Below are 16052 nucleotides of genomic sequence, written 5' to 3'. Positions count from 1 at the left end.
TGATCTTTTCACATTTCCCTTGTTTTTCGTAGCCATATTTTTGTACGGGTTAGAAAGAACTTGTCCACAATAGTCACTTTCTTTCATTAACACACTCGAAAAAGTGTTTTACACTGCAAAATGGTAGATTTATCACTTTTGTAAGCATATCAATTTATAAATTGATAAATTTATTCAATTTATAAGAATATAAATTAAAAGCAAACGATGAAACCTTCCATGACAAGCGCATAACACATACTGAACGAGGATTAGCGAGAAACAACCACGCTCGCGATTTTGTCACACCTCTCCCCCCCCACCCCCACAGTGCTGTTTTGACTGGGAAAGATAATTTTAGCCCACGCCCATGTTTTTTTTATGGCGGAAAATGTTCTTAGCACTTTAAAATTCACATTTTTTTAGGTTTCATTTTATATTAAATCAGCGACCGCGAATACGCGAAACCGCAAATACAGATACCGCAAATAGTGGGGGTTTACTGTATATGTATATTACCTACACACACCACTCTTCTCAAATAATGGTGGAATGGAGTGTTTTTCTCCCCCCCTCCCAACCCATCATTGTGTTCACAGCCCAATCCAAACATGTCAGCAAGGTATAACGGAGTGGGGAAGCTCATAATTTAATTCACCACCTTGGTAGCTGATGATACAAACCATATTTACAGCGCATGAAAATTGATCCGAAGGTACTTCGTAATGAGGCTATTTTTATTTTGACTCATCATCTTGAAATAAGAATGAAATAGGTGCCATTATCCAAAATGCTAAAAGAAACAGAAAGTAGGTTCCACTGATTATTCTATTACATATTTTGTATACCATTTAATTTATCTCTTGATTTAAATCATCACTGGTTGTCAATACAAAGTCATGGGCTGAAATTTCACTTTTTATTAAAGACCATCAAAATGAAACTGCTCACAGTTTTTCATTGACAATGTACTCCTAAAAAAATAAAAACACTTTCTTTAGAGATTTCCAGATAAATTAACATGTTATTTGATCCACCTGAATAAATGAAATTGTTCTGGTGTTTAGAAGATTTTTCATAGGATGGTGACTTTCAACCCATCTACTAGAGAACTGTTACAAATAGTTCTATTACTTACAAGTGCCCAGCACTTTCCTCCCGTTTCTCTTCTAAACCTGAGGCTGTCTTCATCATCATCATCAGCCATTTTCAATCCACTGCAGGATGAAGGCCTCTCCAGCAACTTTCCAGTTCCTTCTGTTTTGAGCACTGGCCATCCATTTACTACCCAAAAACTCATGAATTTCATCTATCCATCTCCGCCTTTGTCTTCCAGGTTTTCTTCTAGCTCCTCTTGGGTACCATTCTGTTATTTTCTTAGTCCATCTGTCATCATGTCTTCGAGCTATGTGTCCTGCCCAAGACCATTTTAGTTCTTTAGTTTTGATAAGAATGTCCTTTACTTGAGTTTGCTGCCTAATCCATGTGTTTCTCTTCTTATCTAACAGTCTGATTCCCAATATAATTCGTTCCATTCTTCGCTGTGTAGTTCTCAGCTTCTCTTCCATTCTTTTGGTGAGTGCCCAAGTTTCACTTCCATAAGTCATGGTGGGGAGTATACATTGATTCATTATTTTACGTTTCAGACAAACTGGGATATTGCTCTTCAGTATGTGACTATATTTCCTGAATGCTATCCATCCAAAATTTATTCTTCTCTTGACTTCCAGCCATTTATCATTATTACAGCTAATAACTTGTCCCAGATAAGTATATGACTCCACCTTTTCAATTACTGCTCCTTCAATCATTATTTCCCTTTCCGTGGCATACTTGTTCATCATTACTTTTGTTTTAGCCATATTCATCTTTAGTCCAAAATCCTTACTAACTGTGCATAACTGATTAAGATTTTCCTCTAATTCTTTGGGATCGTGGCTTATAACCATAATGTCATCTGCAAATCGTAAATGGTTTAGGTACTCTCCGTTCACATTGACTCCTTTCTGCGACCAGTCTAATCTTCTGAAAGCTTCCTCAAGGGCAGCAGTAAACAGCTTCGGAGATATTGTGTCTCCTTGTCGAACTCCTTTCTCAATTTTAAATTTGCTACTGTCTTTGTCTAGTCTAATAAAGGAGGTAGCACTCTCATATATTTTCTTCAAAATCATAATATATGGGGTATCTATGCCTTGTCTTTCCAGTGCCCGAAACATTGCCTTATGCTGTATGGAGTCAAATGCCTTTTCATAATCCACAAATGCCAGGCATAATGGTGTTTTATATTCATTTGCTTTCTCCATTAGCTGTGATATTACGTGAAGGTGATCCATAGTTGAGAATCCTGTCCTAAAGCCAGCTTGCTCTTTCGGTTGATTCTCATCAAGTATTCTTTCTAATCTATTAGTAATGACCCTTGTGAACAACTTATAGATGTGGGATAACAAGCTAATTGGTCTATAATTTACAATTTCTGATTTATCTCCTTTCTTATGCAGCAAAACTATGATTGCATTATTCCACTGCTTAGGCGTCACACCTTTTCTAATGCACTTTGTGAAGAGCCTTGCCAGTTTTTGTGTTATGTCTCTTCCTCCCAATTTTAACAACTCTACAGTAACTTCATCTTCCCCCGGGGCTTTCCGATTCTTCATTTTCTTCAATGCATGTTCTACCTCATCAGGAAGAATATTGGGTATGTCGTATGTGTTGCTACTTGGCAATCCATCTTCCCCACTGCTGGTATCATTCCCTCGCTCCTTGTATAATTCTCTATAGTAGTCTTCTGCTATTTGAATTATACCTTCTCTGCTGTTTATAAGTACACCACTGCTATCCTTCAGTTTCAGTATCATTTGTCTTTCTGTATTACTGCTCATGGCTGCTGATTTAAATCCTTTGTTTTCCCTTAATGCTTGTTCTACTTTTCTTGTGTTAAATCTTCTTATGTCCTCTCTGAATCTCTTTCTAATGGCTTTGCATAACTCAATATACTCAATTTTCTCCCTGTCAGTGTTTTTCTTGCTCTTCATTTGTCGTCTTCGGTTCATCATGACAAGTGTTTCTTGACTAATTTTTTCTTCTTTGGATTTCTGTTTCCCTATAGGTTTCTTGGGCTTTATCACTTTCAGAAAGTTGTAATATTCCTCGTCGATATATTGGTCCTGAACAGTCTGCAGAAGCTCAAACCTGTTCTTAAGTTCCAGTACATACTGCTTTTTCTCCTCCTCTGTTATCTCAAAGACCTTTGTATTATTTACTCGAGTCAGTTTTTTCCTTTCCTTTCCCTTCCCACATCTATATCAAGTGTACATCTTACCATTCTGTGATCATTTCCAACATTTACCTTATTCAGGACGGTAACATCATTCACAATATATCCTCTGTTAGTGAGGATGAAGTCGATTTCATTAGTTGTTAATCCATTTGGACTCTTCCATGTCCACTTTCTGTTCGCCCTTTTCTTCAAAAAAGTGTTCATTACTGACAGTCCTTGAGATTCTGCAAATTCCACAAGTCTTTCACCTCTTTTATTTCTTTCACCAATTCCAAAATTTCCTATAGTTCCTCTTTCTGCACTGTTTTGCCTTTTTCCAACCTTAGCATTGAAGTCCCCCATAATAATAGTGCAGTGGGTTTTCTGCTCATCTAGAAGACTCTCAATTTCGGTGTACATTTCTTCAACCTCTTCATCATCATGTGTTGATGTTGGTGCATAAATCATTATAATCTTTAGCTTGTACCCCTTAGAAATCTTGAGTATTAGTCTTGACACCCTTGGTGATGTACTTTTGAATTCCAAAATGTTGTTTTTAAAATCGTTATGGCCCAGAAAACCAACTCCACCTTCACTCCTTTCACTGTTTCCATTGGTGTACAGCAGATTTCTACTTGATAAACTTATAAGTGATTCATTTCTTCTTCTTGTTTCAGCCAAACCAATGATATTCCAATTCACATTTTCTAATTCCTTTTCCAGCTCTAATATCCTGTCTTCACCGATGAGTGATCGTACGTTATAACAGGCCAAGTTCAGTTTCCGTGCATGGCAGCCTGGTCGTACCCAGAGATTCTTAGCACCCTCTGCTTCCACTCTGATCCTCTCGCTGCCGTAAGAGGGAGAGTAAAAGCTGCTGGGGACTGAGGGCCATTTGTATTGTTGTGCTCTCATGTGCTGGAGGGTTTGGTCTTTTCCTCTTCACGCTGACCAGGCGTCTTGAAGAGAACCACTCTACACGTTCGTTGCCACCTAAGTGACATAACAGGGCTTACCATCGAGAAGGTGTGCATGAGTGGATTTTAGGGAGGTAGGCCAACCGGACTTATCCTAAATCTTCTGTAATAGAGAGATATTGGATCCATCAGTGTTTTAGGCTGAGTGTCTGATAACACACAGGATACCTGTTCCCCTCTAAGCCCAACTATAAGACAGCCTGAGGCTGTCTTATAGTTGGTAAACTATAAGACTATCAACTTCCTCTGCCACATCACCTATTTTATTTTTTTTAATTCATTACTAAGAAGAAACTATAAAATGATACAATTTTGAGGGAAACAAACCTCTTGGTCCATTCCCTTAGGCACCTCCATAGCCAGGGGCAGGAGCAGCATTGCATAGCACATGCTTCTTGATTAGACCGGCGTTCGAGCCCGTGACCACCAAATACGGAGGATGCGGAAAGGTCAGGGAATGACCACCGCATATCCCCGGAGCAATATGGCCTTAGTTGCTAATGCTCCTAAAAACCAAATAACAACAACCATTCCCTTAAAAACACATAAAAAAAGAACAACTCTCATTAAAATGAGAATTTGTGGATGGTCAGCACAATCTATCAGATGCAACTGTGGATGGTCAGCACAATCTATCAGATGCAACTGTGGATGGGTGATGCAATCATTCATTCAATATGTTTTGCATAAATACATTTTTTTGAAATTTACTTGCATATTTTCAAAGTTTTATGATGTTTTTGTCTACCGTTGTATGGGGCAGGTAAAAATTGAAATTCTTGGGGGGAAAAAGCTGTAAATCACGATTCACATTCTAAATTTATTATTTTAAAATGAGAATCCAGAGATGAGCAAGAATGATTATACAATGCAGATACCTCCACTTGATCTAAATACCTACACTACAGTTTCTCACTGATATTAACAAGCTGTCTTACCTTTAGTCATAAATGTTTTAAGCAAAGAAGTACTAGCAACAGGTTTTATTTCTGCTTTTAAGTTGAACTCTCTGCCTACAACAATAGGGCTGCGACGAAATCCAAGCAATCTAAAAAGAATAAGAATGAAACATTCTTTTAAACAATACGTAAAATATATTTATGTTATACACACCCACCAATGAAATCTTCCTAAGCAGATGATGCATACATCAGATGTTTTATTCCATTCAATGTAATCTCACAAATATCAACTTAAAATTATAAAGATAACAAAAATTACTGAAACATACACTTGTTTTTTTTTAATTAAAATAACAGTGTTACTACAGTTTTCATTTCAAAAACAATGTGATATGTACTACTAATATTTAAGGTCTTATAGTTCAGAATGGTATAGCTTAGTTTTAAAATAATATCCCTTAAGCAATTCCTTCAAGACAAATGTAGCAGAGCAAGGTCAACACTGTTTTCCTACATTAGATTAATATATGTGTACTACTTTCCTACCAATGGTGTATACATTATCAAGTTTCTTTCCAAACTCCAGAATTTTTCAATACGCCATGATTCCTAGATTCATGAGGATCTACTGTGTATATATATTGTATAATGTACAGTATAATATATGAGGTGTGATCACAAAGTTCGGGGCTGAACTATATTTGAGAAATGTTGAAGCCTGCTGACCATTCAGAGGGACCTCCTCTGAAGTAGTCTCTGCAACAATCTATAAAGTGATTCCATTGCTTTTGGAAGCATTTCTGATAAGCATCTTTTGGAACTGATAATAATTCCTGTGTTGCATTCTGAATAATTTCTTTGATTGTAACAAATCTGTGACCTATCAAGGCACTTTTAAGTATGAGAAACAAACAAAAAAAAAAAAAAAAAAAAATTATGTACCAGGTACATAATGAGTTGCTGCCGCTCTACTCTGAGACTGATAGTGTCACTGATAATGTTACAGTGGCAGCCATTAAAAACATCTTTACTTCAGGAACTCAATTATGAAACTGGTACAGTGAAATAAAACATTATGAAACTGGTACAGTAAATAAAATAAATAAAAAAGCATTGCTGCATTATTTTTATTGAAAAAATAATTTCAGTACAATGAAATGCAATGAATGAAATTTTTCATCGTACTAGTGTACAATGAAATAATTCATATAAAATATATTATAATAACACTAAAATTATTGGTCTATGGTAACTGAAATAAGATATATAATTTTGACGCTCAAATGATTTTAATTCACGAGTGCGTACCCATCGATTGCCATTCCATTACGTGTAGTATTTACTAAAGTATTTGACTTAATATCTAAATTGAAGACATCTTTCATAAATTTACAAAACTTCTTTCCAGCCTCAGAATTCAATTTTAGATTGAAATCATCAGCGAGAACTATAGGTATACTATCCATTGGCTGTTCCAATAATTTTGCACCTTCAATGGAATATGGCATCAAATTATTGTTTATGAATTTTATCTAACAACATCCCTAGAGTGATGTATATGGCAACAATGAAAATATATTCACTATTGAATTTGCACAAAGATCCACAAATGTCTGGCGCCTTCTTAGCCAGGTGGGCAGGAGCAGCAGTGTGTAGCGCGCCACGCTTCTTGATTAGACCGGGGTTCAAGCCCGGGACCACCAAATACGGAGGATGCAGAAAGGTCAGGGAATGACCACCGCATATCCCCGGAGCAATATGGCATTAGTTGCTAATGCTCCTAAAAACCAAATAACAACAACAACACAAATGTCTCCAATTTCATCTGATACTGCTGCCACATTGCTGCTATTATGTTGTGCAAAGATATGTGGTGTACTGATGATAGTGGAACCTTCACATTGATATATCGTAACACAACCACTACAAACATCCGATCTTTTAAAATGAGTCACACATTGGAATAATTTAAGTAAAAGTGAATGCGTCCCATTGACCACATGAGGTACGAGAGTGTGCAGTTAGTCAACCTACGTAGCATAGATAAAGTGTCAGTGGTTCAGTAGGTAGTAAAATTCCAAGGGCGATGGGTAAAAGGAAGGATTTATCGGACTTTGATAGAGGACAGATTGTGGGAGCTCGAAGAGCTGGTGCCTCGATTTCCCAAACGGTTGAACTGGTGGGGTGTTTGAGAGCTGCTGTAGTTAAAGTGTGCCAGGACTGGCGTCAAAATGGTCAAACAACGACCCAACGGCAAAATTTCAAAGGTCAGCGAAAGGTCGAAGTTACAGGTGAGCACCGTGTCTGACGACTCGTGCAGGCGCAGCACTGTTGAATAGTTGACTACCCGTACAACACGGGCCAACCTGGAACAATATCTGGCATGACTATGCATCGCACGCTCACACATATGGGCTATACCAGCAGATAACCCCTACAGCATCCTCTCCTAACCAAGGTTCATTGGCATAAAAGACTCACCTGGTGGAAAGAGCATGCAAGTTGGACATTAGAAGACTGGAAGAAGGTGTGCTGGTTGGATGAGTCACGGTATTTACTCCACACCTTGAACAGTCGTGTACGGATTTGGCATCAACAACATGAGGCTCTTGATCCATCATGCATGGTATCAAAAGTGCAGGCCCGTGGAGGCGTTTGTATGGTGTGGGGCATGTTTCACTGGCAGGAACTCGGTGCATGTGGAACAATGTATCACTGGTCTTCGCTATCATCAACTGCTTACTGACTGTGTACACCCTGCTGTGCACTTTTTCCAGAATGGCGACGGTGTCTTCCAAGATGACAATGCACCGAGCCATCGGGCACTTGTTGTGCAGGAATGGCTTGACGAACACAGTTCTGACTTCCAGCATATCGAACAAACTCCCCCGATATCAATCCCATAGAGCACTTGTGGGACACTATGGAAAGGCATATCAGGTGTCTGGATACACCAATCACCTCCATACCTGCATTGCTGACCACGTTACACACAGCTTGGTTGGCTATACCTCCTGAACGCTTCCGACATCTTGTTGAATCAATGCCACGTCGAATAGCTGCTGTACTGAGGGCAAAGGAGGACCTATGAAGTATTAGGTAGGTGGTCATAATTTGGTGATCACTCAGTGTATGTTCATCATTATCCAACCACGTTTCACTAAATATCAATAATTTGGATTGCTGTAAGATTGTGTCCGTTTCGATACCTCGAACATGGTACAGTAAACTTTGTACGTTCATTGACGATATAGATTTACCACTTTGTATGAAATCTTGCAGTTCAGCCTGTAAAGACGGTAGCTTATTATTTTTCAAGCGATCTAGTTCAGCACAAAATTTTATATTACTAGTAGCTTTGCTGTGGTGAAATGCGAAATCGTTGTGGGGATTTGTAATATATAAACCTTGAAATGAGGTCACTCGAGATAATGCCACTTATACAAGTTGCTGTTGATGATCTTTCTCATAATTATATACACCTTTGTCGAAGGTCCCTCCTTGAGATTTATGTATAGTCAAAGCACATACTAAAGGAAATTGTGTACGTCTACATGTTAATTTTCTATTGTTCTTGAATGGAATCGTAGTTGATCATTTTATAATTGGTACAGATTGATTAGGTAAATGTTTATCTTTCACATATTGTTTATAACGAAATTGAAGGTTATGTCTTATTTTGACTCAGGAAATTTCATCCATACTCTTAACTGTTTCGTCGTCCTCAAATTCCGATTAAGTACGGATTACACCATTTACTGATCCATCAACCACATCTATATTTGTAGTAATCGTGTATGGGTTTCCTTTCAATAATGGTAGAATGTATGGAAGTCCTGCAGTTTCAGTCACTGACATTTTATGAATTTTATTTTGCATACTTGCTAATTGTTCTTCGAATATCCATGATATAAATCTTGTGCAACCACTTCATGGTTTTCATCTGCAACTAAAGCATTTGTAGATTTAAATGCAATTTGTACACATTTGCTTAATTTTCATTGCCATGTATAGCAAATGTTGGAGAGTTACTCCATAATGATCAGATCTACAAATTTTACTCGATGCCATCATAAAGAGAGTAATTTTTAATCCATTTTAAATTTTCGTGCATGTCCCAAATATATAGCTGGAAAAGAAAGTCTTCTGCATGTATATCAAATATTAAACTTGTTGGAGATGATTTCTGACCCGGTGCTATACATAAATATTTATCTTCAGACCATAATAATGTTTGTTGAAGAATTAACAATAGTTTATCATCATTAACAGGTTCCACAATTTCATCTGAATGTTCCTGTTCACTATCATCATTTGTCCCCAAGAAATCACTCACTTTTATGCAGTAGAATTTATACAAAGGTGAATTAATCAAATACCGCAACCATATTTTCACTATGATGATTTATGTATGAGTCTTCATTTTATATGTACAGTAATGGCATAATCATCATCTAATTCTCTAGGTAATTGATGAACCATCGTATTTACATTAACTGGTACATTTATTACTTGTCCAATGATCCCATATTGTCCATGTTCATAACACAAATGACAAATTTGCATAAAGGGTAATCGTGGTGATATCAACTGCTCAGTTACAACATCCAGTGGAGGCAAATGAGTAGGATATGTTGGATATATAAATCCATTTGACGTGGCTTGTTTGTTTGTTTGATAGAGTTTTATTGGCGCATCAGCGACTAAGGCTATAATGCGCCAAAAGATTGTTATGAAAAGTAAAACTTTCAGTGACCTAAAGAATTAGGTCGCTACGTCCGGGTACAAAAACAAGTATAAATTGTAAAAGACAAATATCAGTAAATAACAAAAAGATTTTTTTTTTTAAATGTTAGTAAAAAGGTTTACTGATTTTAGAAAACTAAAAATAGCAGACACATGGTCATTGTCAGATAAAATCTGACTGAGTGTATACGGCTCAGTCAGATGATTAAAAGCGGTATGACGAGCATTTCTAAAACTGGTACAATCACATAAAATATGTTCAACGGATAAAAAGGTGTCGCATTGCTCGCACATAGGACAGTCATCTGCCCTCAGCAGAAAAGAATGAGTAAGATGACTGTGTCCTATGCGGAGACGAGCTAGTACAACTTCCTCCTTACGATTCCTGCGCAGACTAGACTGCCACGGTTCAATTACAGGCTTTATACGATATAATTTATTCGCAGTCTGTCTATTCCACGAATCCTGCCATTGGGAATGTATCTTTTGATGTACTATTTGCCTGTAGTCTGTATAGGGGGACTAACAGGCAGCGGTTATTATTGGGAATTGCTGATTTGGCTGCGGCGTCAGCCAAATCATTTCCCCTAATCCCAATGTGGCTGGGAATCCAGCAGAAGCGAATATCATATTCACGTCCACGGAGGAAGTGAATCTTCTGCTGAATACTAGACAGAACTGGATGAGGATTATATCTCACAGATATTAAAGCCTGTAACACGCTGAGAGAGTCTGAATATATAATGAACCGTTGGTATTGGCATTCACTAATGTGATCCAAGGCTAACTCTATAGCGTGCAGCTCTGCAGTAAATATGCTGCATTCAGAGGAAATCTGCTCCGATGTAGTGCTGTCTGTAAAGACAGCAGCAGATCCCACATATGATTCCGACTTCGAACCATCTGCGTAGACTGGCGTGAATTCGGAAAATTCAGTTTGATGTGCTGAATGAAGCTGCAGGTAGACGCATGATGAAGTGTCCGACTTTCCCCAGTTTCTAAGCGACAAGTCGCATGCCGGGACACGAGCATGCCAGGGTGGAAAGGGTTGCTTTGATGTTTGGGCAACCTTGTCTACCTTGATATTAAGTTCTTTGAATAGCTCTTGGAAATGAATACCAAAAGGACGATTGGCAGTCTTACGAGTATTGTATAAATTTTCCCACCGTGGCTCAAAAACGAATGGCCACGTAGGATGGTCTGGCAGGGATTTTAGTTTTAAAGCATACTTTAAAGACAGCTGCTTACATCGAAGCGATAACGGTGGTTCGTTTGCTTCGACGTATAAGCTCTGGACAGGAGATGTGCGATATGCTCCAGTAGCAATACGTAGGACCTGATGATGGACGGGGTCCAGCCATCGCAGGACACTGTCTCTGGCTGAGGAATATACCTGGGACCCATAATCTAGTTTGGATCGCACAAGTGCACGGTAAAGCCGAAGAAGGGTCCATCGGTCTGCTCCCCAAGATGTAGAGGAGAGCGAGCGGAGAATATTAAGCCCACGTGTGCACTTTGCGCGGAGTTGACGAACATGATCCAAGAAGGTCAGTTTTTTATCGAATATGAGTCCCAAGAATTTTGTGTTCGCTGCTACTGGAATAGCATTTTGTCCGAGCCTTAATTCAGGTTCAGGATGAAGATTACGCTTGCGACAAAAGTGTACGCAAACGGTCTTCTCCGGCGAGAACCTGAAGCCATTAGCAAGTGCCCAGGAATTCAGACTATCAATGGCTTTCTGCAGTTGTCTTTCAATAACCCTCATGTTGCACGACTGGCAAAAAAATGCTAAAGTCATCAACATAGAGGGCACTGTTTACAGTTGGAGGAAGTTGTTCTGTGATGGAATTTATTTTTATGGCGAAAAGCGTGACACTTAATACTGATCCTTGTGGTACTCCCTCTTCTTGGCTAAAGGAGCGAGAGAGAGTGAGGATCCCACACGAACTTGGAACGATCGATTGGCTAAAAAGTTTTGAATAAAAAAGGGCAGATGTCCTCTTAGGCCTAGGCTATGTAAATCTTTTAAAATGCCAAATCTCCAAGTTGTGTCATACGCTTTCTCCATGTCAAAGAACACTGACACCAAGTGTTCGCGTTTTAGGAAAGCATCCCGGATGGATGCTTCCAATCTAATAAGATGGTCCAAAGTGGACCGGTTCCTTCGGAAGCAGCACTGGACGCTGGAGAGAAGGTCATTTGATTCTAAATACCATATTAAACGAGAATTGACCATTCTCTCCAGGATTTTGTACAGACAGCTAGTCAGAGCAATAGGACGACAATTGGTGGTGACTTTTGGATCCTTTCCTGGCTTAGGAAAGGCAAGAACGATTGCCTTTCGCCAGGAGTCCGGAAACTGCCCTTCAGTAAAGATTCTGTTATACAGAAGGAGCAGACAATCCATAGATTTTGGTGAAAGATGTTTAATCATTTCATAATGGATGCCATCTGGTCCAACAGCACTTGCTTTGGAAACAGTGAGGGCTCTTTTCAGTTCCTCTATAGTGAATGCCCCGTTGTAGAGATAGAGGCCCTTGGTCTTAAAATTAAGTGCTTGTTTTTCCAGTTTATGTTTCAGGACCAGGAACTCTGGGGAATACGAAGATGTTGCAGAGATGTTAGAGAATGTTTCCCCAAGATAATTGGCTATTGCAGTTGGATCTGCAATAGCGCATCCATTATAATCTAGGATTGAAGAAGGGTGGGATGTATATTTCCCCTTCATTTTCCGGATTTTATCCCAGACTACCTTAGAGTTGGTAGACTGGTTAATAGATGATGTAAAACGGATCCACGATTCCTTTTGACTCTGACGGCGGATATATCGTGCTTTGGCTCGTGCACGTTTAAAGATTATAAGGTTGGTCGTGGTGGGATACCGGCGGAATATCCCCCACGCTTTGTTTTGAGCCTTTTTTGCCGCTGTGCATTGTGAATTCCACCAAGGTTTAGGAAATGGTGGAAACCGGACAGATGTTTTTGGAACAGCATTCGCAGCTGCTTGGACAATATTTTCTGTGATGTACTTGACTGCATCATTGATCGGCTCTTGACTGACTGTGCTAAGATCAAAATTTGCCTGATGTTGGAAGGCAGTCCAGTCAGCCTGATCAATCTTCCACCGTGGTAACCTGAAGGGAAGACATGGTCTCCCACTGTGTAACAAGGTTATCAGGGGGAAGTGATCACTTCCGTATGGATTCTCCTCCACTTCCCAAGTGAGTGAAGGGAGTAGAGAAGGGGAGCAGATAGAGAGATCAATGGCAGAAAAAGTACGGGTAGGCATGTGGAAGAAGGTGTTTGTTCCAGTATTTAGAAGGGAAAGATCATTGTCATTGAGCATACGCTCTATGACTCTTCCCCTTCCGTTGATGTTAGCACTACCCCACAGGGTGTTATGTCCGTTAAAATCCCCGAGAAGTAAGAAAGGGGGAGGTTGATTGATTTTTTTGATTTGGTAGTTGTTGGCGCATCGGCTTCTGTGGCCATATTGCACCTCCCAAGGTTTTTGCAGTACTTTGATCCAAGCCCGAGGCGGGAATCGAACCCGCGACCTTTGGGTTGCCGGGCAGGTACTTTACCCACTCGGCTAGCCCGGTCGGCCAAGGGGGAGGCAGCTGCATTAGAAGATCATCAAGGTCTGCCTGGGAGATGTCAGTCCCAGGTGGCAAATAAATGGAGCACACAGTTAATAAAAATCCCACTGAAAGGCGAATTGCAACAGCCTCAATGCTGGTTGTAATTAGCAAGGGCTGCACTGGGGTCTGGTTACCCACAAGGATAGCCACTCCCCCATGTACAGAGCCATCCGCAATTCTATCCTTTCGAAAAACTGTGATGTTGTGCATGGTGGGATCATCATTTGCCTTTAGATATGTCTCCTGCAAGCAAAAGCAAACTGGCTCGTGCTTTTGCAGGAGGGCCTTGATGTCATCATTATTTCGCCGGAATCCACGACAATTCCATTGTAGGAATTTAGCCATTATTTTGGCTTGGTGGGTCCATCGGGCGGCTTCCGAGGTGCTGAGGGCTTACTTTTGTCAGTCTTGGATTTATCTTTTTTGGGGAAGAATGGACGCTGTCCCATGTCCATTTCCTCCTCCGCAAAGAGTTCCAAGACTGAATCTTCGGGTACCTCCTTCTGCTCGACATCCATCTTTTCTTGGGTACTAGGGGGGACTTCCCCTTTCTTATTCTTTTCTTTCATAATTACGTTTGTTATTTGTGGAGCATTAGGAGGTACCGATATAGGAGTGGCAGCTGATTGGTCCTTTTGTGCAGGTTTTTGAGAACTTAAGAGATACCGCGCGATGGGAGTGAAAACTCCTTTGGAGGAATAGTCATGTCCGTCTGAGTTCCAACGGAACATCTCCCTGCTACCTTCTGGGCGTAGGTAGGTTTCTTGATATTCAGGGGTTTGACCGATTTCCTTACCTCCTGGTATGATATATTTAGCTCTGCCTTCAGCCGTTGAATTTCTTTTTCTTCTTTCCACCTCTGGCATGCTCGTGAATAGGCCGGGTGTTTGCCTTCACAGTTAATACAGGTGGGTTTTGCGGCTGAACATGCTGTTCTTTCGTGGTCCTTTGCACCGCATCGAGCGCATGCAAGGACTCCACGGCAGGCCATTTGAGAATGTCCATACTTCTGGCATTTGAAACACCGTAAAGGGTTCAGAACGTATGGACGTACTGAACAGTTGATGTATCCAGCTTTAATTTCATCAGGAGGTTTAGGAGAGTTAAAAGTCAGGATAACGCTCCTAGTTTTAACAATTTTTCCATCCCTTCATGCAGTAATTCTCTTGACGGCAATGACTCCCTGTGGTTTTAATTCGGAGCAGATTTCCTCCTCGGTTACGTCGAGAAGGTCCCACTCCGAAATGACACCTCTCGATGAATTGAGTGTTCTGTGTGGTGTCACTGTTATAGGGATTCCTCCGATTGATGTTGTTCGGAGTAGATGTTCAGATTGCCGGTCGTTTTTAGTTTCAATTGAAAGGTCTCCAGAACGAAGCCTCTTAACTGATTTGGGTGAACCTGCTAACCCGTCTAACCCTTTTTATATAAAAAAGGGTGACATTTTACCAACTGGTGTCTCATTGGTAGAATGGATAATTAAGAACCTTGGGACTGGCCCTGATGGTACTTCAGTTCTCTGCCTTTTTTTAGCAATAATGCTATCAGTATCGTTGTCTATGTTTTCAGACAGGGACCGGGTTGGGACCCCTGAAGAAGTAAGTTTATCAGGATTCATATAGTTTTTTAAATTGTTCAGTGCCCGGGCTCCCCACCCACCACAGAGCCCAAAGGGACGCCCACTACCCGGCATGCAATAAATGCGCTCGAGAGTGGAACGCCAGGGCTACCCAGACACTATACCCGCACCACCGCCAGCCTGAATCCTGTCCCTCGGACCATGAGGGTAGGGGCGTGGCATTGACACGGTTGACCCTCGCAGGCGAGCCTACTAGCCGATTGATCCTAGCCGGGCCTTCCAGGACCACCCGTCTTGTCGAAGCAGGGGCCAAAGTGGTGTATTGAAGCTGGGCCCCTCAACCACCAGGATCCCCCTTTCCGAATTTCCACGGGTCGCAGCGCACGGCAAACACGCCGGATTCCATTGATGTAAGCCTGGAACCTGGGCTGTGGGTGTTGGATCCCAGTGATGCTAGTCTGGAAGTCCAGCAGTGTCACTGGGAGGTCCCCTCACCACGTACAGGTGCCCACGTCGAGGGGTTTGACGTGGCCATAGTTGGTATCCATCCCTCTTTTAATGAAGTATGACATGTATTACACATCGTGAAAGTACTCACTTCTTGTAAAGGAAATTCATTTTAAAGTAATTCATTTGAAGTTGCTGGAAATGGTTTCAAATCTAATTGAAACCATAAATGATCACAAACATTACAACTAAATCTAAATGGGTTTTTATGTACACTAGTTTTTCAAACTCACTGTCAGCTCGTGTAGACACTATAGGGATGTAATCAGGAATCTCATTATTAGCCACTTCTAATTTAACTTTTTTTCGTGCACGATATTCCTTCATTCATTCTGCTGGGGTTTTAGATTCCTAATAAGTATCAGGCATAGTAGAACTCTGTGGTTGAATTTCATTATGATTCGAAATAGTTTGAATTTCAGATTTCCTTTTTTTTCATTCACAATATTCCTTCATTATTTCAGC

At 40.3% G+C, this 16052-nt stretch overlaps 1 protein-coding gene across 1 annotated transcript in view; it reads right to left on the bottom strand.

Annotated features, from left to right (window-relative positions):
* LOC150089501 (glycosaminoglycan xylosylkinase-like) overlaps positions 1–16052 on the bottom strand; it is a 128882-nt gene that overhangs the window by 35425 nt on the left and 77405 nt on the right. The window contains exon 5 of the mRNA XM_090390006.1: positions 5151–5260. Coding sequence (XP_090246132.1) covers positions 5151–5260 — 110 coding nt within the window. The remainder of the gene's footprint in view (positions 1–5150; positions 5261–16052) is intronic.

Source organism: Mastigoproctus giganteus, chromosome 2 (genome assembly GCF_048544385.1).
Source record: "Mastigoproctus giganteus isolate SK-2022 chromosome 2, ASM4854438v1, whole genome shotgun sequence".
In the NCBI taxonomy this organism is placed as follows: Eukaryota; Metazoa; Arthropoda; class Arachnida; order Uropygi; family Thelyphonidae; genus Mastigoproctus; species Mastigoproctus giganteus.
The sequence above is the reverse complement of the archived record's forward strand: the minus strand, read 5'-3'. Positions and strand labels throughout refer to the sequence as shown.